Source organism: Gracilinanus agilis, chromosome 2, assembly GCF_016433145.1.
Source record: "Gracilinanus agilis isolate LMUSP501 chromosome 2, AgileGrace, whole genome shotgun sequence".
Lineage (NCBI taxonomy): Eukaryota > Metazoa > Chordata > Mammalia > Didelphimorphia > Didelphidae > Gracilinanus > Gracilinanus agilis.
The window spans coordinates 279,798,822-279,824,899 of NC_058131.1; the positions used below are offsets into that span (position 1 = coordinate 279,798,822).

Below are 26,078 nucleotides of genomic sequence, written 5' to 3' on the forward strand. Positions count from 1 at the left end.
AACTGAGGATGTGTGACTTGTGAGTTATGTGACTTGCCTGAGGTCAATGAAGTAGTAGGTAGAAGACCTAGAATTTGAACCCAGATTCTCTTACTCAAATTCCAGTCCTTTTCCTACTCTACCATATTTGGTCAGTAACTATTTGGCTTAATTGTTTAATTGTAGTTTAGTGTTAATTACTAAGTTCTGTCATAGCTATTTAGGCAGCCAAAGGGAGCTGTTGGAACCTGGTGTTTGCAATTTTAAGCTTGAGTTGGCGGGCAAGACCTCTAGTTGGAGAGATCCTGTGAAGAGTGGGAGATGTGGTTTTGGAGTAAAGTTGTGGGTGGCAAAGTAGAGCAGAATCATTTGCATTTAGACCACTGCCAAGGCCATGGAAACAGATGAAATCATCAGGAAGTAAATTTGAGGAGAAAAAGGCAGATTCTCTCTTTTGAAAGGTGTATGTCAAAGTACAGGTTGAGGAAAACCCAGCTTGGAAATAGTTCACGTAAAAAAGACCTCAGGGTTTAAGTTGACCACAAACTTAATATAAGCAGTCACATTGGTATTGCTGTTTTGAAAAGAAATAACTTAATCTTAGGATGCATTAATGTTGATGGTAATTGGCATATAACTTTAAGGTTTGCAAACTACATACATTGTTACTTGAGCAACAAACCTTCTAAAGTAGGTGCTATTGCTATTATGATCCTCATTTTACAGGTAAGGGAAGTCACCATGGTCATATTTCTAATATGAATCAGAGATAAGATTCAGATCAGGATTACTCTTGACTCTGAAAGTTCAACATGCCTTATATACTATGCTATGCTGCCTCTCAGTAGGAAATATCCAGGTCACAGAATGTACTAATCTTCTTGTGCTGTTCAGGTCATTTCAGTAGTGACATTTTCAATTCCGATCAACACATTTTGAAAAGAACATAGACAAATTAGAGCAGGTCCTAAGGAAGGGTGACATGGGTTGTGAAGATCCTGGAATCACCTCTAAAAGAATAACAGTTAGGGTGACCAGTTGATATAGTGCCAGGCCTGGAGCCAAGAGGGCCTAGGTTCAGATATGGTCTCCAATCCTTTCTGGCTCTGTGACCCTGGGCAAGTCACTTAACCCCATTTGCCTAGCTCTGGCTGCTCTTCTGTCTTAGAGTTGTTACTAAGATAGAAGGTAATGGTTTTTTAAAAAGGGAGAGAGAATAACAGTTGAAGAATCTGGGGGATATTGAACCTGAAAAAGAAAAGATTAAGAGGAGACATGATAGCCCTCCTCAAATATTTGAAGGGCAGTCATTTTGAGGAGGGAAGTAGACTTTGTGTTTTGACAGAATTAGGGCCAAGAAGGAGAAACCACAGACAAAAAGATTTTAGCTTAAGATAAGGAAGACTTTTCTAGTACTTCAACAGTAATAGGCTTAATTGCCTTATGAAGTCTTTGTTGTGTGTCTCTGGAGGCTTGCAGACAGAATGCATGCTATACTGATTGAGGACACTGGCACTGGATAATGAGTCAGGCAAGATGATCTTCCAGGGCCTTTCTGGATCTATCGTTCTATGTGGAGGAGGAACCTCAGGTAGGGGCAGTTGACTCCTTGAGGAATCAAGACTGGGAAGCATTCTGAGAAGTGATTATTTTTTATGTGTCAGGTTAAGAAAGTTAGAATTGAGACTAGGTTCTGGGATTTGGCCTTGAGCACATTCTCTGGTAGAGACTTGGAAGAGAATGTGTTCAGAGCAGTACCAGAGATGGATGATATTGTGGATGGGATCAGATTAAAAACTGGACCCAGTGAATGTAGGTGATATGCTCCACTGACTGGGACCTACTGAGGAGTGAGATTGGAGAAGGTGTGTTACCAAATGAAAACCATTTGAAAATGAAAAGTTTGAGTCCCCAAAGGGAAATATGTCTGAAGTGAGACAGTAGTGGTCAGGGAAAGTTAATGAATAGGTCAACAAGAGAAAACCTCTGTATAATAGTTAATTTTTTTCTTTTGGAAAATAAAAAATTCAAGCCCTAATTGAGTTCAAATCAGAACCAAGCACTTCTCCATTTTAAACTAGTATTATCACAGAAAGCATGATTCCTTCTGCCATGTAAATAGGAACAGCGATCTTTCCAAGTTATTACCATGTTAACAGGTTGACAGATATGTGCAAATTGTGACTCACCGCTCAATTTGGCACTAAATTAATGTCTTTCAGCACTGCGTCTGCTCAAGTGTAAACTAGTTACCACTGCTGTGTTCCTGCTTGTTTGCCTGTATCCAAAAGGTAAAAATTAAAGTAATTCAATTCTGCTATAGAATGGAGTACAACATATGGTAAAAGTGTAGGAGGATAGCAGATAGCACTGTGTTCCTACCTGTTCCCAGGCCTACAAATAAAGCTCTTCCAGATTTTGCTAAATGAATGCTTACTCAGAGCAGAGCTGTTTTCAGACACCATTCAGGTATTTCTAGCAGCCTCTATTGCTCTGGAGAGCGTCATTCTGAGAAATACCACCAGAGAGGTGGTATGACAAAGCGTGCAAAAGAAAAGTGGCATTTCCCACTGGATTTTGAATTCAAAGTTCTAAGCTTTCCCTTTTTCTGTCAGTTCTGTCTAGCTGTGATACTGAATTCAAGAGGTTTTGATGCATTTTTAAAGGGAAATGTTTTGGTTTTGTCCTGAGAATAGAGACATTGTTTTCCTTAGTAAAGATGCTTCTGGTTTTCTTCTTTTCTCTACTTGGCAAATACATTAATACATAACATAAATAGCCTTTAACAGGTGACATCTTCCTCATATCAGGCATATAAATGAAAAGCATTTTTTTTGCTCTTATAACATTTTAATAGTCTGTTCTGGGATTTTCTGATAATCTAGATTCTCTTCCCCACCCCCTCTACTCTTCCTCTTTACTTTTTTCTACACTGTTCTATTCTGCCTTTCCTTAGTTCTTCCTGGGATCATTTCTCCTCTTTTACCTGGCCTTCATCCATCCCCCTAGATGAGGTACAGATCTTAGATTATACAATATTTTGAACTTTTTTTTAATCACTGTACAGTATGCCTGACTTTAAAACTGGATTTTTTTAAGCACAAGCAAATACTTGTTCTTGCCTTCTTCCCGTTTTGTTTCTGATGTTTTTGATGACCCGAGATAATCACTTTAGCTACCTAGGCCTCAACTTGCTTACTCCATTAAAGAGAAAATTTTGGAGCCTTCAAGGTGAAAGGTGCAGTAGAGGGCAAATTATTATGTTACCTTTGTATTGAAGCTTGGCATACTTATTTGCATTAGTCTTCCAGAGCTATGATATCTATTGATTGTGGATCATTTCAGAAGACACTGCCTCTCTGCAACCCCCATTAGCATGTAGTTAGCAATGACCTCCATTCACATGCATATGACTGCTGATTTTTCCTTTCTATGGAGTCGAAAGTAACCTGATCTAAATCACACATACAGTCATGGAAGAAAAAAAAATTTATGATATTCAGAAATGATGCAAGTGACACTGATGCACACGATTGGCATGCTATCTAACCTTTTTTTAAAAAACGGGCTTCTATGATTCTAAGAAACATGTTCCTTTCTCCGTTATTTTCCCCCTATTAGTTTTCTGACCTCTCCCTCAATCTTTTTGTATATTTTTGAGCTGAAGTGAGACTGTGTGTCATAAAGTTGGGGGGGGGGGGTACTATAAAAGGACTCTGGAGGTTGTGATTTGCCTTGGGCAGTTAATTTCTTTAACCATTCAGGACTGTTGGTTGTCTATCCTGTTTTAAAGAGCAATAGAATGGAAATTCAGAACTGTTATTGATAGGCTTATTTGATGTTTAATCAGCTTCACTCTTAAGAAACTACTCCTTATATCTAGATGTATTTTCTCTTTTGACCTATTTTCTTTTGTTTGGGTCTTTATAGCAATAAATGGTATTTTTCCTCATAGTAACTGATCAAAAGACAACTGAGGATCAGATTCCTGTTCCAACCCATCAGATTTTTGAACTTGGAAATTTTCTTTTTGCTCCAAGTTTTTCCCCTCTTAAAATGTAGAGGCCAAGCTCTCTCTTCAGAACTTGCCTGTTTCTTTTAGGGGAACTAATCACCTATTTGCAATGTTGGAGTCATTTTTGATTCTTTCCTCTCCCTCTCCCCCTGTGGATCAATCATTTGCTAAATCTTCTCAGTTCTACTTCCATAGCATCTCCTGTGGCTTCCTTTCTCTCACCTCATAAATACCCTGGTGCAGGCCTCATCACCACCCAGTAGCCTCCCCATTTCCAATCCATCATTCACAGAGTACATTTTTCTAGTGGTAAAGCCCAGATCTGACCATGTTCTTCCCCAACCAAGAGGCTCAGAAAGCCTCATTGGCTTCTTATTGGCCCTAGGATGAAACTCCTCTCTTTGGCATTTAAAATCCTTTACATTCTGATTTCAACCTCTCTTTCAGACTTCTTTCACAGTATTCACCTTTACACATACATGCTATGTTTCAGCTAACTGGCCCACTTGCTGTTTCCTTTAGAAAATATAGCATCTTCTCTGGGCTTTGCATGGATTGTCTCTCCTCACCTCTGCCTTTTGGAATTTAGCTGTATAAAAGCCTTAGTTCAGGTGCCACTTCCTATATGAGAAATTTCCCGGTGGCCCCTCAGTTATTGGTGCTTCTTCTATTCTTGCCTAAATTACTCTCTCAGTGTTATGTTTGTTTGGTAGCTACAGCATAATGTCCTTGAGCCTGAGTTTTCATTTTTGTCTTTGTATCTGCAGTGCCTAGAAAAGTGCCTGGTAATATGGTCTTCATAGTAATATAACAGTATAACATAATTTAGTAATATAGTGCCTTGGTGACTTAGGTCTTTAATAATTTCTTATTTAATTGAACTGAAAATTCAGAATAGTGCTATGATAGGGTTCTGGTTTGTGTTGAAAGATTCTTTCTGATTCATATACCAGACATCTCAATCCATCCAAGTTTGTGTTTACTTTTCATTAATACTATAGTTCTCATGACTAACATTTTTTCCTGTTGTGATTTTGTATCTTTTCATTGCTTTTCAGAATATAGCTCTTATCCATTTGTCTCTAGTCTTTATAAAACCATTTTATTAATATGTCATATATTATATTATGAATATAATTAATATTATATTATTAATATGTCATATATTCCCACATATTCCCTCTTTGTCCAGTGGGAATTTCAAGAGAGGGAGTGTCACACATACTAAAAGCATCTGAGTCAGAAAAAAGTGCTATCCTTGTTATAGAATCAATTTCTTCATAATGAGCTTCCATTGAGAAAGAGGCTACCTGGTATCAAAATGGTTACCCAAGTGTTGCTTCATTTTCTCTTGTTATTGGTGAATTTTTTGCCCACATAGTACTTACCTGAACTGGGCATCTTCAATAAGGAAAGATTTTCTAAGCTGAAGATACCATTTTATGGTAACTACTTAAAATTAAATCCCTCCTCCCAAAATTGATCAATGTGAAGAAATCTTTAACAATTTGTTGCTTGTCATTAATTTGAATGTTGCTATAATTTATATCTGTATGTTGTTGTTTTTCCTCCTACTTAGGTATGTTGATGATGTGATCAGCCGCATTGATAGAATGTTCCCTGAAATGTCAATTCAATTATCCAGACCCAATGGAACATCTGCAATGCTTTTGGTAAGACTCACTTGATCAAGTTGAAGGGTATTATGGAGAAATTTTGACTAAAAAATTAATTTTCTAGTCCTGATGTAAATTAGGCCCTATTTGAATGGACAAAAAGTATGTTTCATTTTAATGATAGATCTCTCTGTCTTTAAGAAAGACACTTTCCCAAGGGCAACAAAGTTAAACATTCTATAATTTTCTATTGAGTCATATTCATAAAACTGTAGAATTTTAGAGCAGAAGGAGACTTCAGAATTGTACCTTTTCTGTGAGAAGTCATCTCTCTACTCCTTTGAGGAAGTAGGGGTTCCACAGGTATAGAATACTTCCTTTTTTCAGGGTTTTTTTTTTCAGTATATTGATTGATTTTACTAATTGTTTTTCCTCTTCCTCTTTTTTTTTTTACCACCTTTAAAATGTTCTTTGTTTTATGGGATGCATGACTCTCTGGAAAGAGAGATAAGGAAGGATAAAGGAGAAAATTTAGGCAATGTAAAAAATAAGCATGAAAATTTCATTTATTTATCTATTTATTTGTTTATTTTACCCTAATATATTTTATATATGTCCTTCTATATTAATTTTATTTGTTACAGGGCTAGGCAATGGGGGTTAAGTGACTTACCCAGGGTCACACAGCTAGGAAGTGTCTAAGGTCAGATTTGAACACAGGATCTCCCTTCTCTAGGCCTGGCTCTCAATCCACTGAGCCATCCAGCTGCCCCTGAAAAATTTATTTTAAACAAAAAAGTAGATCTCAACCAAAGTGGTTCAAATCTTCTTTCCTATGGTGAGGTTTCCTGTATGAATTCACCTCAAGAATAGAGTTTTTGTTGAAGATCTGGTGTATTATCCTAAGATACAGCATATTGTAGTAGAAAAAATATCATGCTAGAATTTAGAAGATAGAAGTTCATCTCCTAATTCTAACTTCACCATAAACCTCAGGCAAGTTATTATGGCAGCTTTTTGGGGCCTCATTTTGTTCCTCCATAACATGGAAGGGTTAGATTAGGGTGATTTTTAGTTTCCTAAAATTCGTAATTCTATATCTATCAAAAGCAAATGATAGTTCACCAGCTAGAAGTAACCAGAGATATATCTTTATAAAACATAGAAAGAGAGTGAACCAACTTTATCACAAGAGATTCTAGAAGATTCTAGAGTTTCTGATGTCTAAGTCCTTTTTTAGTTTTCTTTTTTTTCATTTTCTTTCTTATATTTCATTTCATTTTCTTATATCTTTTTCTTTTCAGTCCATAAAATGTGGATTTTGTTGTTACCTCTTTGTCACATATATAGATTCACAAAAGGTCATTATGCTTTGAAATGAAAATGCTTGTAGAAATCCTAAATTAGATTATTAATTAGGTGGTTATGAAGCACTTCAAGGATGAAAAGCATTTTTGAGTGTTTGTTTTTAATAATACTCTTTTGGAGAACAATTAAGTGAAGACAGTTTTTGAAAAGATTCCACATTTCAAAGGAAACAAAGTTTATTAGGTAAGAGCAGCTGTTATTGATGGAATATCAATGAGATTGGGGAGTTAAATACAGTGTCATTTCTTTCCAGGGTAATTGCTGCCATTTGTTTAGAGCCTGGATTGAGTGCTGTATTCAGGTGTTAGTGTTTTACTTTTGGGCAGTCTTACAAATAGCCACTCACCTACTCAGAGTATCTATACTCTGAGGCAAGTAGCAAGAATGCTTATTTGGTTTATCTAGTTGGGTGTATCTTAGGGAGAGAACAATTTTGTGGTTGTTAAATGTTGTTTTGGTGGTGGTTTAAATGAAAGTGGGGGGTCAGTAGGAAATTTGGGCTGATAATGACAATGACATCAAATTACATGTAACACTAAGGTTTACAAAGATCAGATTGTGGTACTTGACTGGGAGACAGTCTTAGCTCTTCCGAGTAGCAAAAGTTGCTTTTTTATTTCAAAGTTTTGTTGGCCAAGAAACTAAGAGGATAAAAAAAATTCATTTTTTTTAGAAAGAGGAAATATTTTTTCCTTATAAATTGTTTTTGCCCATGAATGCATACCACTGCATTCCTTGGTTAAATGTTTAGATTGACTAGCATTTAAAAGCCCATAGACTAGACTGATGAAACATCAATCCTGTGTTTAGCACACCTGCCAGTGATCAGAGAAGTTAATGAAGATAAAAATGAAAGCATCCTCAGTGAAAGAGGTTTGTTCAAATTATCTTTGGGTCATTGAGCTTCTGTTTCATGATGAAGGTAGGAATTTGGCATTGGAGTGAATAAGCAGTGAAGGCTAGATTATCGATAAACAGGTCCAAGATATTAGAATTACTTCCACCTGAGAAAGCTGGCTTTTATATCACAGTGACCCATCAACCACATCAATTTTCACAGGGAGTCTGTTTTAATAGACCCGTGAGAGAGCTTTTGGTCTCTGCTCAAGGGTGGAACTCATTTTATATGTACAATGTACATGTAAATATGCCTGAGGATGATTGATGGCACAAAGCTGGTCACCTTCATCTGCTGACACAGGGATCTAGATGAAGTTGTTATTATTTATGGTTTTGGTTATTGGTGATACAAGTCACAACCAAAGTGAACTTTTGGTGTAAAGTAGTAAAATATTGTTGCTTAAAGAATAAAAAAAGGGGCAAGTTGAACTGACTATACCAGTGAGAACTGTTATTAGATGTTCTTGGCCACTAGGAGCAGCATAAATGACTTCTAACCCTAGTTCCCCAAATTCCAGACTGGTTATAAGTGCCATGGTTAAAGACTGAAATTTCTCCAAAAAACTATATTGATTTCAATTCTCTGTCTCTTTAAAAATACTTTTCAGGGGGCAGCTGAGTAGCTCAGTGGATTTAGAGTCAGGCCTAGATACTGGAGGTCCTAGGTTCAAATCTGGCCTCAGACACTTCCCAGCAGTGTGACCCTGGGCAAGTCACTTGACCCCCATTGCCTACCCTTACCATTCTTCTGCCTTGGAACCAATACTCAGTATTGACTCCTAGACGGAAGGTAAGGATTTAAAAAATAAAATAAAATAAAAATACTTTTCACTGTTAATAGCTACAAGGAAATCAAAGTTAAAATTACAAAAGAGAAAAGTAAATAGATTCCTAAGAGCTGTCTGAAGCATCCTTTGGCTTCAAGGAAACCTTAGAGGAACCAAATTTGTCTGTAGATTTCTCAACTAACCATTTCTTAGCCTTGCCTTTTATTTTAAGTCAGGCCTCTTGATCTTAAGCCAATTCTCTTATGAAGTAAGTGAAAATGCAAGGAAGAAATAACTTTTACCGAAAACAAAATTTTATCCTAAGAAAACAAAATCTACCTATGGATGGATGAACTGGCATAGGACCATCCAACCTCTGTTTCCAGCTTTTCACTACAGCTTTAAATCTTAGACCAGATTTGAATCAGTTTTTTTTTTTTTAGATACTAGTGTTAAGTGAGGATTCTAAATTCCCTTTGGAACCTACGTTCCATTCTTTTCTTTGGTTTTAGAATCCCCATCCCTTTGACATATAGATTTCTTTGTAGTTTTTTTGGCCCCCTCATGGCACTATTCTTTGAACACTTTTGCCTTTTTTAGTCCAACCTTTTTCCTTGACTCATTCTTCTCTGACATCATTAGTTTTCCTGAAGCATGGTCTCTAATTGCTAAGATCAAACTAATATAATAATTGAGATTTATGGATATATTTCACAGTTACTAGATCTATGTCTAAGTTAGTTGCTGTTGCCACACACACACACACACACACACACACACACACACACACACACACACACACACACACACACAGATCTTCCCTATAGAGCAGGGGATGTAATTTACATCTGTTCACTTGCCCCTACCTGTGCCATCACCTTGTACTTTTAAGACTAGATTCTTAGAAATAAAACAGAAGCCCCTCATCAGTGTAAAATCCAGATTACTGCTAAAAACAATGGAGAAACATAGTTTTTGAGTCAGATGAATTAAGTAGCATGATAAAAGTTGTGTTTTAGGAAGATTAATCTGGAAACCATCTATACCCTGGATTGGAATGATGGGGGGTGGGGGGCAGGAATGGAGGTGGTATAGCCAGTTGATTGGCCATCACAATAGTTTAGGTATGAGGTAGAACCTGGGCTAGGATATTGGAAGTAAGAATAGAGAGAAAAGATCAGTGACTGAAGACATCTAAATAAGTATCTCCATGATCTGCTACAACCAGAGATAATGCTGAGTCTCTTCTTCTTGCCTATGCACTCCAGTATCCCTCTGAATTGCTTCACCATCTAACTTTATGATGAGGAGAAAAGTAAGATAGTGAGAAGGAAACTAATTCTAATCTAGGATAGGATAATAATTTTATGTTGAGTAATGAGTTTTGTTGGCAACTAGTTCTGTACAGGTAGTATTCCATGCTAGAAGAAGTGATTAAATATATTTGATTTTATTAATTTATAATATTAAAAAGCCAAAATGTATTGCATGGAATTTTCTGCAGAATTTTCTACTATTCTTAAAAAATCTTATAGGCTCTTTCATCAAACCTTAGCCACATGAAATCAGATCAGCATTCTAAGAATGGTTTCTGAAAGTATGAGAGGAGGGGGAAGAGAGTATCATTTGTTTGGGGGGCTGATTTTTATCCATAAGTAAAATCTAATTTGGAAACAGAATCTAATGATTTCAGGACAGAATTCTGAGGCAGCAGCTAAATGACCAAAGTCACCATATGCACTTGGAGAACATTACATAGGTCAAATGTATTGTTTGGAACTTTCTCTTGACATTGCTATTGTTGTAGTTCTTCTAAGAAGAGTGAGAGAGTGTGTGTGTGTGAGTGTGTGCATGTGTATATGCACACATACAGCATAAAATAATTGTAACTCCAGAGTAGTCAGTAAGCAGAGATGGGTTTTGTTTAATTCCTTTTCAGCCACTTCTTCCTCTCACCAAGGACTCTCTGCTAACAAGCTGTGGACAGTTTAAATACTGAGGCAATTTGTCACTCTGATCCTTGAAACCCAATGGAACTCCAGTCCCAGTGCTCCAGTCTGGGAATTGTTATAATTTGTGATAAACTATTTCCCTAAGCATCTGAGTGATTAAAAATCTCCTCACATTGTAAATAGAGGTGAAGCAGAATTGGAATAAGAAGGAGAGAAGAAAGAATAAGTCCAGAAATGCTTTTGGAGAGTCCTGTTTCTAAGCCAAATATAGCTATCACAGACTAATAAAAGGTCAACCCTGTAAATCCTCACACTGCAAGACCAACCCCAGAGCTTCTAGGCCAATCCTAGTAGATTAGATATTGAGTCTGCTGAGTCAATGAGCAATTTTCCAAATAAGTCCAGTGGCAATATTTGGCTAAGAAACAAGTAGTCCTCCAAGTATGCAAAAATCCAGACAGGCATAATATGTTAGTGTGTTCTCCTGAAAAACATCAGAAGTATGAAATTTTGTTTGTATCCTAAGTATCAATGTAGTTACTTTATCAACTCATCCAGGTTAAATGTAAACTAGGAATCGTATGACCAACAAAATGGAAAACTAGTCATTATCTCTGACCTTTCAAACCAAAATAGGAATTATGTGCCAGAGATAAAACAATTGTAGCTATAGCCATAGTTTAGTATACCAGGTACCCAAACAAGGCAAAAACTTGAACTAACAGCAGAGAAAATAAACATTCCCCAATCCCTAATTAACGCTCACTCAGTATCCCTTCCCCCACTGCCCACCACACTCCCAGTAGCAGGACTGCTGCAACATGTCCTTGCAACACATCTCAGCTCCACAGCCTGATCCTCCCTCTACCTAATGCTGCAGAGAGCCAAACTCCAAGCATTAGCAATTTTCCCGGGTTGTAGAGCTGCATGGTAGCATTGTGCCACAGTAGAGCTCTGCAGGAGAGCAGAGGAATAGAGAGAATGAGCAGAGAAGGTGTTTGTACTTTTTAACAGAATTCAAATTGCAACCTTAACACCCCCTTCCTCCCATCCCCGCAGTGCCTTTGAGATCCAAACCCAAGTATCAGAAATTTACCAAGGCCCCAAAAGCCCAGTGGTATCATCCTCTGCTGCAGCTGAAATGGGCTCAAACAAGAGAATGGAAAAGACCCCATATGCATCAGGCTTTGAAGCTTTCCAGGAAGCCTGATGGAAAAAGCCTAGTATTCAGCTGGGGCCATTTCTGTCCCCCAAAAGGTTATTAGAGGCAGAGACTTAGACTGGTGAACTATGAATTGCATGATGTGAGAAAAGACTGAGACTGTTTTGAGATGCTGCCCTGAAAGAAACTGCCATCAGAGAGGAGGGAGTCAGAAAGTGAGCAGTAGTGGTAAATAAGGAAAAAAGACAAAAATAATCCAGATGTTAAAAGAAAGAAAACTCAGAGACTTTGAACAAAAGCAGATAAGCCAAAAGGGAAAACATAAGAGCAGAAAGAAAGAAATAATGGCCTCTAGACCCAGTAAGAGGAATCCATGAATAAATATTGCAAAACAAAGAAAAAAATATTCAATACCAAATGAGACAGAGAACCCTGTGAATTTTAAAGAATATGGAATCACAGCACACTGTTCCTGAATGTTTCAAAAGAAGAATAAGAATTGTGATAGCAGAATTTATGACTTGTGTGACAGAAATAATTGACAGAGTAAAAATCTTGAATCACAGTGACAAGTCTCACCAAAGAAACAAAACAAAGGATAACTGATTGAGGATACAAGTACCCAGAAGGACAAATTGGAAGAAGGGAAACAGAAAGCAATAACATTAAAAGAAAACATACCTTCCATTCAAGCAAAATATATTGATATTGAAGATAGAATGCATCTAGACAACTTAAAGATTATAGGTTTTGCAGAAGAACATGACAATCTGAATATTTTAATGCAAGAAATAACAAAGTGTCATTTGAAAAAATCTATAGATCACTTCTGGGGAAAAATACAAAAAAACAAAAATAACTGAGACTGCAGACATAGTATTTAATTTAATGATTCCATTGAGAAACAAATTCTGCAATTGACCATGAAAAGGACCTTCAAATATAAATGAAAGGAAATTTTAATAACACAAGACTTCTCTACTCATCAGAAAACTCAGAAGGGAATGGAATAATGTGTTCCAAATGGATTAAACTATCTAATAAAATGAAAAAGACTGACAGATTAGATAAAAAAGCAAAACTTCACAATCTGTTGCTAACAATAAACATATTTTAAAAACAAAGACATGCACAGAATAAAAATGAGAGCCTGGGGAAAAAATGCTATGTATCAAGTGAATCTAAAAATGAACAATTTATATAATAATAACAATATATTATAAAAACAACCTTGAAAAAGACCAAAGAACACAATGACCAACCATAATTCCAGAGGACCGGTAATCAAGCATGCTACCTACATCTTGACAGAGAAGTGTCAAGGTACATACTCAAGGTACATAATGATTCATATTTTTTGGAAAAAGAAAGTGAGTTTATTTTGTTTGACTATGCATATTTCTTTCAAAGGCATTTTCCCCTCCTACTATCCACTCCAGCCCATTGAAAGAGTAGGAAGAAGAGAAGAGAAAAATAGATTTTTGTTAACTGGAAGTGGGGTGGGGGAGGACTATAAAATGTATGTGATGTTTAAAAAAAAAGGTAATACAAACATTTTAAATCCAAATAAAACTAAGAACAATAAGGAGAGGAATATTTAAGAAATATAAAAATCTAAACTATTAGAAAATCATTTAGAGATCTTAAAGAGTTCAGACTCAGAAAAAGAAATAAGACAAGCTATAAAAGAACTGCCAAAAAAGAGGGAGAGAGGGAAACTTAGTCATGGTGAATTTGTCTGTGTATTCTAGCAGACTTTTAAGGAACTGTTAGCACCTATGCTACCCAAATTATTCTTAAAAATTGAAAAAAGAAAATACCATACTAAAATCATTTTATGAGACAAGTGTGGTTTGCATACCTATACCAGCAAATGATAAAACACAGGAGAACTATAGACCAATATCTTTAATGAATATAAAATTAAATCCTGTCAGATTAAAGCAATTCATTCATTATGGCAAAGTTGGATTCAAACCAGGGGTGCAAGGTTGGTTCCCCATTAGGAAAACAATCAACAGTATTAGTCATATTAAAAACTAACCAAAAAAAACCCTAAAACCATGTGATTATCTCCATAGATATAGGAAAAGCCTTTGATTCAATACAGCACTTATTTTGAATATCATGAAGAATATCTAAATCCAAAAGTAAGCATAATAAGTAAGCAATACATAATGTTATGTATTACACTTATGTATTACACTATTACACTATGTATTACCAAAAGCAAGTAATACATAGTGTATTCTAGAACCTTTTCCAATAAAGATGGGAATAAAGTAAGGATGCCCATTCTCACTATTACTTGATAGAATTCTAGGAATACTATTAATAGCATTAAGACAAGAGAAATAAGTTAAAAGGTCTTCAAGATAAGTAAGAGATAAAGTTATCCCTGTTTGTTTATGATATCATTGCTTACTCGGAAAATCCTAGGGAATCAGTAAAGCTACTAATTGAAACAAGTAGCTTCACAAAAGTGTCAGGCTACAAAATAAACTCTTAAAATCAATTTCATTATAACTTTTTTTAAATCATGGGGCAATAATAGAGAGCAAAATCCTATTCCTAATAACTACAAAATGTATAAAGTTTCTAGGGATCAATTTACTAAAGCACACAAAAGACAAGTAGATTAAAATTACAAAGTGCACCTTAAAGAAACAAAGGAACAACTAAAATAGCTGAACAACTAGCCAGTACTCATGGCTGGGCTGTGTCAATATTTTAAAAAATGACAATACTACCAAAGTTAATTTACATTGCCAAACCAATCACATTGTCAAAGGAATATTTTATAGAACTTAATAAAATGATATGAGCATTCATTTAAAAAAAAAAACCAAGATGGAGATATCAAGGGAAAATCTTGAAAAGAGGAAGAAATGAAGAAGGAATTATGTTTCAGACCTCAAACTATATTATAAAGCAGTAGCGAACCAACATCTGATATTGGTTTTAAAAAAATCAAGAAGTATATGAGTGGCACAGACTAGAAAAGATAAAATCAGAAACAATGGAACTCAAAAACCTAATGCCCAATAGGAAATGACACTTAGGAAAGAACTCCATGTTTTACAAAAAACTACAGGGAAAATTAGAAAGTAGTTTGGCAAAAATCAAATTTGAACCAGTCCTTTGATATATTCCATAGTATATTTTAAATAGAAGTATATCCTTAATAATAAGCATTTTGGTATAAAAAAATTAGAAGGAAAGCAGATCATATACCTCTCACAGTTATGGCTAGCTTTTCTTACCCAAACAGGGAATAAAGACAATTTCAAAAGTCAAAGTAGATAGTTAGAGCTTTGATTGCAGATTGGCAAGATGACAGTAGTCAATGTTAGAGGCATTGTGGGAAGATACCCTCGCTGATGCATTATTTGTGGAGCTGTGAACCATTGCAACCATTTTGGAAAGCATTTTGGAATTATGTAAATAAAGGAAATAAAACATCCATACTCTGACTTAGAGATTTCATTTCTGAATCTATATCTCAAGGAAGCTTCTGGTAAGAAATCCCTATATACATCAAAGTATTTATAATGGCACTTTTTGTGATAGTAAATAATTGGAAACAAAATAAATACTCATTGTTGGGGAATGACCAAACAAATTATGATAGAGTCAATTGTCCTATGATGTGATTTTTTTCCTAAAAATCACTACACTTTGTAGAATTATAGAATGAAAACCACAGAATTTACAGGGAAAATTAAATAAGGGACACAGCACTAAACACCCTCATCAGTGACACATTAAAAAAAAAGATAGAAACCTAATTAAAGTGGTAGCAACTACAACTGTACTCATGTTAAAAGGTTAATGCATAAATATTATAATAATTAATGATGGAGTCTAGATGAATGATATGGGAAAATGATGAAGTTAGTGGGTGGGGACCAGCCCTACTCCATTCACAGTTTCTGCTATAACACAAAGTATACTATATGGTACTTTACCTTGAAAAAGATCTGAAGGGTTGTAGCATATGAGTTATTATAAAGAGATGGAAGAAGATATACTGAAATCTGATAAGAGACTTGTAACAACTAGATATGGATGAGTGTGGCTCCCATCCTCTAATTGTTTCACATGCAGACAAAATCATGCCTCATCAGACTTGAATTTTTTGTTATGCTCAGATTATTCTTTAATATGTTCATCATGTTGAAACAAATTTGTGTTTTAAAATAAGCATCATCGCAGTATTGACTATATATAAAAGTAATTACTGTGCTATATAAGAAATGATGAATGGAATTAATATAAAGAAACATGGAAAGATCTACATGAACTGATGCAGAGTAAAGTAAATAGAGCTAAGAAAACAGCTTATCTACATGTTTCAAATCTTACCCAAAAGGACTCCAAAATGTAAGCTTTTTATAAGATCGTTAAACATATCCATGTCTCATCTGGTTTAGTTGTTCTCTTTTGAAGCTTTGGAAGGATTTACAAATTAGTAAATTGGAGTCTGTTTTTATTCTTTGAAAGAATTGAGTTCATTTATCCAAAATAACTAGTTATATGACTATTTGGTTGAAGTTAATCGATTAGCAAACATCTACTTATGTTCAGGTATTATGAAAAAGTAACTGAGTTAGATTGATTTCTTGATTAGAGTGATATATTTTTTAAAAGAAAGAAAAATTGAATCCCAGACCTACAATCTCTATTACCTTAGTTTTCTGAAAAAAAAAAAAATCTTTATTTAAGGATTTGTATAGCATTTGATTTGCAGAAGAACAAAGTGCTTTTGCCAAATGTAAAATTACCCACATTTAAGCTATCTCTTCAGCATTTCCATCTGACCTATAAAATTTCAGTGCCATGCTTTTGTGTAATGTTTCCTTTGTAAAATCACTTTGATATAAGTTATCTCATTTTAGCCTTTCCAAACTGTACAAGATAGATTTAGTTAAATTGCTTATGTTTCTGTACATTATTTTATCTATCTGCAAGCATGTTGTTTCTTTGGGATTTAGGATGAAGACTAATATCACAGACATACCTCTGATTCCAGCAAGTTTTACTATAAAGTAGTGGGACAGAGTAAATCCCCAGGCTTAGTATGTCTTAGACTCCTTGAAAAAGACTGTTGAATATGCTAGGACTCATAGTTGTAGGCTTTGGCCTTGGCCCTCAGTACCTTTGCCAATTATTTTTTTACATTTGTTCTCTGGAGGAGCTTCCCACCTTTATTTTGTGCCCCTTGCATAACTTGCCTATTTGTCTTTCTCTTAAAGGGTTTTATATCCTTTCTGTTCAGAATCAATGCTTGTCTGCTGATCTTTGTGTTATGTTAATGGTGTGTGTTTGAGATTTATTCTTGTATCTCTTCTGGCACCTTGCAGTAAATGTTTGTTGAATGAATAAGTTTGTGCTTTACTTCCAAAAAGACTTAAAGGGGGTTCCCAGATAAATACAGTGTGAGATAAGACATTGAAAAATAGAGACCATCTAAGGGAAATACAAGGTTAGCAGTTTCTGAGAGCCAGTCTCAAACAGATTCCAGCGCAGGGCTAATAAAGCTGTCTCTGTTTTCTGGCCAGTAAGGTAGAAAGAGCTACACTGGGTTATATTGTTTTTGTTTTATGACAACAAAACACTTACTAATTCATTTGCAGAGATAAATTTTTTCCCCTCTAGAACTAGACTCAAATGGGAATTTAGTGTGTGGTTCCTTACATAAGTATTTATTATCTTTGGTTATCATAAAAATGATGAATATGTTCTTGGGACTTAATGGCAATTGATATAGCCTTCTTTAGTTTTTTTAAGATCAGTAATTAGCCCACTTGAACTACTATACAACTTGCTTAATAGTCTTTGTATGTTTTATTAAGTTAATGATCCGGTTCATTTAAGGCATTTAAGAATGTTAACCCTTAAAGCAATACCTAATTCTCAGAAACTATTTGGTAGCAGTATAGTATGAATATAATATGCTAGAGGGGGAAAAGCATTAATTCTGGAGTCACAGAACCAGGGTTTTTTGTTTGGTTGGTTTTAAAAACCCATACCATCTGTCTTAGTGTCAACTTTTTTTTTTAAACCCTTACCTTCTGTCATAGAATCAATACTGTTTATTGGTTCTAAGGCAGAAGAGCAATATGGGGCTAGAAAATGTGGGCTAAGTTACTTGCCCAAGTTCACATGGCTAGTTCATGTCTGAGGCCAGAGAATCCAGAATCTCCAGTTTCTAGGCCTGGCTTTCAATCCACTGAACCACCTAGCTGCCCCTCCTTAGTATCAGTTCTAAGACATAAGAGGCTAGGGCATTGGGGTTAATTGATGATGACTTGTCCAGGGTCACAGCCAGGAAATATGAGGCCAAGATTTGAATGCAGTTCCTCCTGACTCCAGACAGACCTGGTGCTCTAGCCATTGTGCTGCCTAGCTGCCCCAGAATCTGGGTTTGAATCCTGTCTCTGGTACCATTGTAATCTTTGACAAGTCATTTAGCCTCATTAAACCTCACTTCAGTGAAGGGGTTGAATTAGATATCTCTAACCTCTAGAGCCAGTGGCTCTAGGGGTATAGTACTATGAGCCTATGGTTTACATAATTTCCAGGAAAGATAGGAAAGCTCCTATCTTTAGTATTCTCTAATTGAGACTTTCAATTTCTTTTCACATTTTTCTGGGTTCATTGTTCTCAAACTTGGAGTTATATCTTCTTTTACCCCATCTCTTCTGACACCTTTGATAGTGAATCAATGCTAGAAAAAAATGTTCTTGCTAAAAAAAGTTTGATTGGTTTTTACTATACAATGGTTAAAACATTTAGTAGAAGCCATTTTAATTGACCTTTTGGGTCAGATTTTAATATTTTTCAACATGTCTGTTGAGAATTCAGGAAAGTTAGTGGCATATCCCCTTCATCCCAAGATCAGCTTCAACTAGTTACTATTTGGAGTCAGCTGATGAGATTGCCTTTTTTATTCAGCATTTTTATAATCCATAGGATCATAGCTCCAAGAGCTGGAAAAGACCTCAAAAACCTTGTCATTTACAGATGAGGAAACAGAAGCCCAGGAGATTAAGGGGCTTAGCCAAGGTCACATATGTGGTAATTATCATCCATGGTCACTTAGGTCCTCATCTGGTTATCCATGGGTTCTGCTCAAATTAGAAAGATTGCTCAATCACAAATGCCATAATATTGAAAAATTATGTCCAGTGATACAAGCTTTAGAGATCTTACATTGCAGATCTTCACAGCTGGCCCTAATACAAATTTGGCCTCTAAGGGCAGGCTTTTTGTTGTTATCATCTGTTCGTTCAGTCATGGTTGACTCTCGTGACTCTATGAACCATAGAATGTCAGTCCTGTCAGTGGGATTTTCTTGGCCAAGATACTTGTGTGCTTTGCCATTTCCTTCTTCAAAAGATAGGTTGCCCTTAGGATAGTGTTTGGATCTGTGTCTTAGTGTTTGTGTGATAGATTTTAACTTTCATACAGATTCCCTCTTCCCTACCCCCTTTCTCCTACCCCTCTCAAAATTTAGTCGAAGTTGCCAGTATGGCTCACTCAAGCAGACTCTTGGCTGAATTGGAACTGTTGCTCACTTCAATCAGTGGGATCAGAGAAAGGCATTTCTGAATTACTCATGGATATTTTTTCCAGTGACTTTTGGATATAAGTCCCAGATCACTTAAGGAGTATCAGTTCAGCTGCTTTTCACGCTGGGAAATGGGAAAGTGTAGTTATTTTTAGGGAGTGAGCCCATATGTTGTGAAAACAAAGAGGAAAATGCTATAGGCACAGTCTTCCTAAAAGTCCTTTAACTTTTTAGCTTTAACTTTTTACCTTTTTTTTTCTGCAGGTATGCTAGAAACAACCTGTAAATGCATATTAATGGTACACTGAGTTTTCTTCTAGTTAGTCTTTTCCAGAAGATTGACCATCAGTTGTTGAATTTTATTTTGGCCACAGTAGTTAATGAGGAGAACATTACTGAGGCAAGGAGGAATTATGATTTGTGCAAGTGGAAGGAACTAGCCATATTGATAAAATTGTAGTTCTTTCAGAGTATTGAAAGTTTTTTCATAGAATCTGAAATAAACTTTGCATTTTCAGTTATGTAGTTTATAATATAAACACCTTTGCGTCTATCATTTAATTTAATCCTCCACTGTGGCACAAACACCCTACTAAAGTAACAGAACAACTAGTAGTATCCCCATTTTACAGATGAAGAAACTTTAGCTTAAAGAGGGGAAGAGTCTTGTGTAAAGTTCCATGGCTGGTGAGTCATGCTGTTACAAGCAGGTGTCTCTTGATACCAGGTTCAGAGTTCTTCTAACTGCATACCACCCCACCTCCAAAAAAAGAAAAATATAGCTGTCCTAAAGTTTAGTAACTGTTTTTGAAATGCCACATTCAGATTGGCAACCTAAATTATAGGCAAAGAGAAGCATTTGAAAGTGCGTGAGAGGGGGCAGCCAGATGACTCAGTGGATAGGGAGCCAGGCCTGGAGATGAGAGATCCATGTTTCAAATGTGGCCTCTTATACTTCCTAGCTATGTGACCCTGAGCAAGACACTTAACCCCTATTCCCTGACCCAAACCACTCTTTTGCCTTAGAACCAATATTCAGTATTATTGAGGTAAAGTTTTTTTTTGTTGTTGTTTGTTTGGTTTGGTTTTTTAAAGTGCATTAAACTTAATGAAGAAGCTAGATGCTTCGATTTCATTGGTCTTATCAGCCTGCTTCAAAAAGCATGTAATACTGTTCTCAAAACTCTGGAATTTCACAAAGACGGTATTCTGGGGCCTTTATAATTTTCTTAGAAAGAAGACACTGCCATAAAATTTTGTTATTAGCAGGACAAAGGTGTTGGTCAGTAATCTCTTGATCCCGCACAGCATTGTCTCAGGGTTTCTATTTGACCAAATGGAATAGTGCTTCTCAATATCTAGTGGGTCAATAAGATGAACCAAAATGAAGATATGGTTCCTGCATCATCATCTATGTTTTGTAGAGTTATTAGTGCACGAGCCTTAGCTATTTTCTCTCGACAAGCAAGTCGTCTTGGGTTTCAGATTTATACACAACAATTGTATCTCATTAGCCTGGATTTACACCACATAGGCCAAGCATGTAAATAATTGAAACCTTCCAGAGCTGTGTTAAATCCTCAGTTGATTTTAAAAGGCATTTATCTTGGTATTTCACTCTGTTCCTTAATCCCAATCTACACAATTGATTTTTTTCCCAGCTAATCTTTTAATCGTGTCTATGCATTGAAAGAAAACAGTTGTTCAGTTTTAATAGAAAGTACCACACAATTCATTTCTGGTGGCAATGGAGTGAAAGGAGAGCAGTTTGTTTGTTTTTAAGTTACTGAAATTCAGAAAGTTGGCATCTATGCTGAAACTTCAGCTCTTGTGTTAACATATGTAAGTGTAACAGAAAGTGAGCAGGATGGGCTGAGGCTACCATAAAAGGTGAACAGAATGGCACATTTTATGATTTTTTTTCAGATTTTTTTCTAAAGAATGTCATGATTTTTCATCACCATTTCATCCCACGTTATTAGTTAAAAGTGAATTTATTACAGTTTCATGTAGGAAAAAATAGAAGAATGATTAGATAGAAATTATCTCATATATGTATTTGCTTTAAGAACGAAGGGTTTATAAGTATGAATCAAATGACTATGTTAACTTTTATGATCACCAGGGCTTTTCATGCCAATTTTTCAAGCTCAGAGGGAATGAGGTAGTGCGGCAAACATATGAAATACATTTAATTTTCAAAAAATGTTTATCTTTTCTTAAAACCAGAACTTTGAGAACTACAAAAACTACAGCACATTGTTTTATTTTAAAGCAGAGAAACAAACATACCTTTTTATGTTTACCTTTCTGGAAACTGATTAGTTGTATATAATATTTGCTTCACTATGAAACTATAGTTTCTGAAATAGTCTCCAAATATTATAGAAATATGAGGGAGTTTAAAAGTGAAGATTTTAATTTATTTTTCATTTTTAATTCATTTTCAAGATTTTAATAATCTGAAAGTGGAAACATTTTTGGAAAATCACAAAAAATCTAATTCGTGATATTTAGAGAACCCTTAACATAAGCATTTGTAAAAAATTATTGTCAGTTGTCTTTTTGAATACTGCTGTGGGCAAGGAGTAGTAGGCATTAGGAGTCCAGAAATGTATAAGACATAGTCATTACCTATGAAAGGGAAAATAGGACAGAGACATAAAAAAGATAACATGCAATATGAGCCAGACATGCAAAATTAATAATAAGTAATATAGAAATTATTGCAGGAGTTCAGAGGAGAGAAAGTGGGGTAGGCTTTTAAGAAGAGGTGGGACTTCAAACTTATTAGGAAGGTAGAACTGCAATTAGCATTAGGAGGAAGTGGGGGGATTTCATGTAAGGGGAAGCAAAGATGGAAAGGGCGCCAATCGTATCATCCCTGTCTTTTCCCAAACTCTTACTTCAATATTTTGGTGAATCTAATTGGTTTGGATAATGACTAGTAACTATTATTATAGCTGATATTTATATGGGACTTTAAGACTTCTGAAATACTTTGCATACATTATCTCATTTGGTCCTTAATGACAATTCTGAGAAGTAGATATCAAAAGTAATAGGATCAGGGCAGCTGGGTAGCTCAGTGGAGTGAGAGTCAGGCCTAGAGACAGGAGGTCCTAGGTTCAAACCCGGCCTCAGCCACTTCCCAGCTGTGTGACCCTGGGCAAGTCACTTGACCCCCATTGCCCACCCTTACCAATCTTCCACCTATGAGACAATACACCGAACTACAAGGATTTAAAAAAAAAAAAGTAATAGGATCTTTCCCAATTTTACTGAAGCTCAGAAAGATTAATTGACTCATCTGTGGCAATGAATGGAGGTGAGTTTTAAACCTTGGTCCCTCCTGACTTATAATTCAGCACTTTACCCAGTATACCATGGTATTCTGGTACATGTTGTAACCTATCTAGCTTTCTAATTCTATATTAGAATTATCCTTCTCCATGCCCTTTATAAATTATTTCTAATAAATCTACCTAATATGCTTGGTACCTTCTTTTTAGTTCATAGCATCAAGAGCTAGAGGGGATCTTAAAGGTAGTTTAGTCTACGCATTTCATTTTACTGATAAGGAAACTGAGGCCATTATTAAGGGACCTGCCAGAATTCACATAAATAGGACATATCAGAGCTGGAATTTGAATTGAAATTCTTTAACTCCAGATCCAGGCCTCTTGCCAACTGTACCAAAGGTCTTCTAAATTTTGTGGATGTGGATGTTTTGTAGAACCTTTTTCTGAACACACTTATCCTTGATAGGGTCTTTTACATTACTTCTTGTAAGCAAGTAATTGTTGGTAATATGCCTATTTATGCCTTCCTGCCTTTCTCCATAACTTTAGTCACCTATGGTTTTAATTCTTTAGTCTGTATCACTTATGTGGTAGGATTTTTTTAAATGGGTTTTTGGGTCAGAGAGCAGCTTCAGATCCTATAGTTTCCCAAAGTAATCCAATCTGTTCCTCTCCTTCTATTCAAATCTGACCCAGCTTACTGTCCATCTGTAGTACTTTTCTGTTCAATTTATATTTACAAGTGGAGTAACTTAATAGGCTACCTGTCCAACTGCATGCTATAATCTGAGAAATGGTCATGGTTTTTTCATTTGTTTTTTTCTGTTTATTTTGCTTGATTGATTTCATTGGTTTTAAGGCTCACAAGGCTCTATATACAGTGTTCTATGTTCTGATGCAGTTAGCAAAATATCTTCTGTCAACAGAAAGTTCTAAAGAACCTCACTGTTTATATGGGATTCTTTCATTTGCACAACGTATTGTGTGGACACTGTGGGTGAGCATACATCTTTGTTGCCTTGTTTTGTACTTCACTTGCTACTTATAACCAAAACACTAGTTAAACAAGTTTACCTTTGTGGTTGTGTCAATCAAGAACCTTGTATGATCTTAACAAGTACAAAGGGACATCTTAATGGACTGGACTTTGCTCTCTTGAATCAAGTACTTTTTTGGTAGTGAACAGAAAGTAAGATTTTATATTCTGTGTAGCTCTTAGTCATTTATGGGACTAAGATGTGGTCTCTGGTGGAAAATCATCCACAAAACTATCCAAAACACTTAAAAAAAAAAAAAAGCCATACCTTTCACCTTAGAATCAATACTATGTATTGGTTCCAAGGTAGAAGAGTGGTAAGGGCTAGGCAATGAGGGACTTACTTGTTTTTTTTTGGATATTTTCATAAAGATTTTATAGAGATGAGAAGAGATCCCTGAAAGCCTTCTAACTTATTGCCTTCAGCTTCTTTTTCTAGTCACTTTTCCCGAGTTAATTTTCTTTCGTGCCATTTCCACATCCTCACAGGGTGCTGGAGTGTTAGAACCTAAATGAGATGGTTTCGTGACATCTCATTTATCCTATTTTACATTTCCATTGCTCTCTTTCTAGTTTCATCTTTCTACCCACACTATCATTATTTTATTTCTGTACATATTACATATAAAATCTATTTGCTGGTGGGGAAATAAACATACAATTATAGAATTGGAAAGGGAACCTTAGAATATAACTATAGAATGTTTGAATGTAAAATATTAGAAGTAGAAGAAACTATGGAGAATATCTGTCCCAACTATCTTATTTCTTGGGCTAAGAAGATAGAGGCCTACAGAGGCTATAGACCACTATCCTAGAAAAGTTACTTATACAGATAGAAATGTCACATTATGTATAGGTAGCTGGAGAAAAAGAATAAAGATTTTTCTGCTAAAAAATAATAACATGAATAACAGAAATCTTACTTTGTCATGAAATGTTTTTAGAAAATAATTCCATTTTTTCTAGCTCTCTTTTCTTTTTTCATATAGCCTTTATCAAATGATGATTTTGTTGATAAATTTTAGTTTGCTTTTGGGACTTTTGGGTGGATTGAGCCTACCCTCAAAAGGAGAAAAGATTTTATAGTTTCCATTCATTCTCATTAAAACCAGAACACTGGCATCTTAACTTTTACATCTTGTTCCAGGAATTTTAAGTAGTCGGATTGTATGGAAGTGGGTCTTATTAATTGCAAATGGGCTAGACATCTGTTCACTAACATGGAATTTTTTTTTAGCACTGTTGTGTTTTTATATATGATACAGCAACCATGCTTAAGTTAATGTTGTCAGTGTTGCTGTTGTGAGATCAGATTTTTCAGTAGCTTATAATGAAACCATAAAAATGAATTTCAGACTGAGTCTTAGGCTGCAGGGGTTTGATCTGAGAGCACTTAAGTGGTTTAGGATTGATAGATTTTATCTCCAGTCTATCAAGCAGACATTGCTTGCCCAATATGACTCTTTAGGTACATACCCTTCTGGTCTGGTGCCAGTTCCATCTCCAGGGCCCAGTGAATGGAAGTGGCTGTCCTGGGCCTGGGTTTTGCAGATGACTTCTAACTATTGCCCAATACAAGTTTCTGGTCAGTGATTTAGGGAGGCTGCCACTGGGGAAATTGAGAATGTCTTAGCTGATGCTTTGTAAAAAAGCACTGCAATTCATATACATGTAGTCATAACATGTCACTGAGGTGAATCAAGTTAGTCTGCCTCTCTTTCCTTATACAAAGCTCTCCAGCTGCCAGTGGTGTTTATTTTCATCCTTTTGTGATATTATCCTTTCTTTTCAGGGCTGCAGCTGATATTTGTCATAATGTGATTTTGCCAGTATAAAAATATTAGGTCATGAGGCATGGCAGAGTACACAGTGTGCTTTGTCTCAGCTTTTATATAATCTTAATGGTTGGTCCTTTTAAAGCTTATAGTTAAACCTTTATCAAAGCCAGACCATCCTTTTTCTTCTATTGCTAATTTCTGTTTCCTGATGGTGAATAAGATGTAGTACTATAGATAATCCCAAAGAAGTCTGGTGAGAAAAACATTAGACTAGAAGTCAAGATGGTAGAAGATTGTCAAGACTAATTGCTCTTTTTGATTACACAGCAAACATTTGTCATCAGCAATTTATATGACCTGTGCCTCAGTTTTTTCACATTAGAAATAAAAAGCATCATCATGGAACCACAATGTTAATGACCCTCATAGATAAAAAGATATTCTAGTTTCAAGTGCCTTAAATGTCTGTATATTGGATCCAGAAATCCCACTGTTGGATATATTCTAGGAAGATAAAAAAGAAAGAAAGAGAAAGAAAGAAAGGAAGAAAGAAAGGAAGGAAGGAAGGAAGGAAGGAAGGAAGGAAGGAAGGAAGGAAGGAAGGAAGGAAGGAAGGAAGGAAGGAAG

At 35.7% G+C, this 26,078-nt stretch overlaps 1 protein-coding gene across 2 annotated transcripts in view; it reads left to right on the plus strand.

Annotated features, from left to right (window-relative positions):
- MED27 (mediator complex subunit 27) overlaps window positions 1-26,078 on the plus strand; it is a 269,247-nt gene that overhangs the window by 164,436 nt on the left and 78,733 nt on the right. For both annotated transcript variants that reach the window (XM_044663962.1, XM_044663963.1), the window contains exon 4: window positions 5,574-5,667. In XM_044663962.1, coding sequence (XP_044519897.1) covers window positions 5,574-5,667 — 94 coding nt within the window. The remainder of the gene's footprint in view (window positions 1-5,573; window positions 5,668-26,078) is intronic.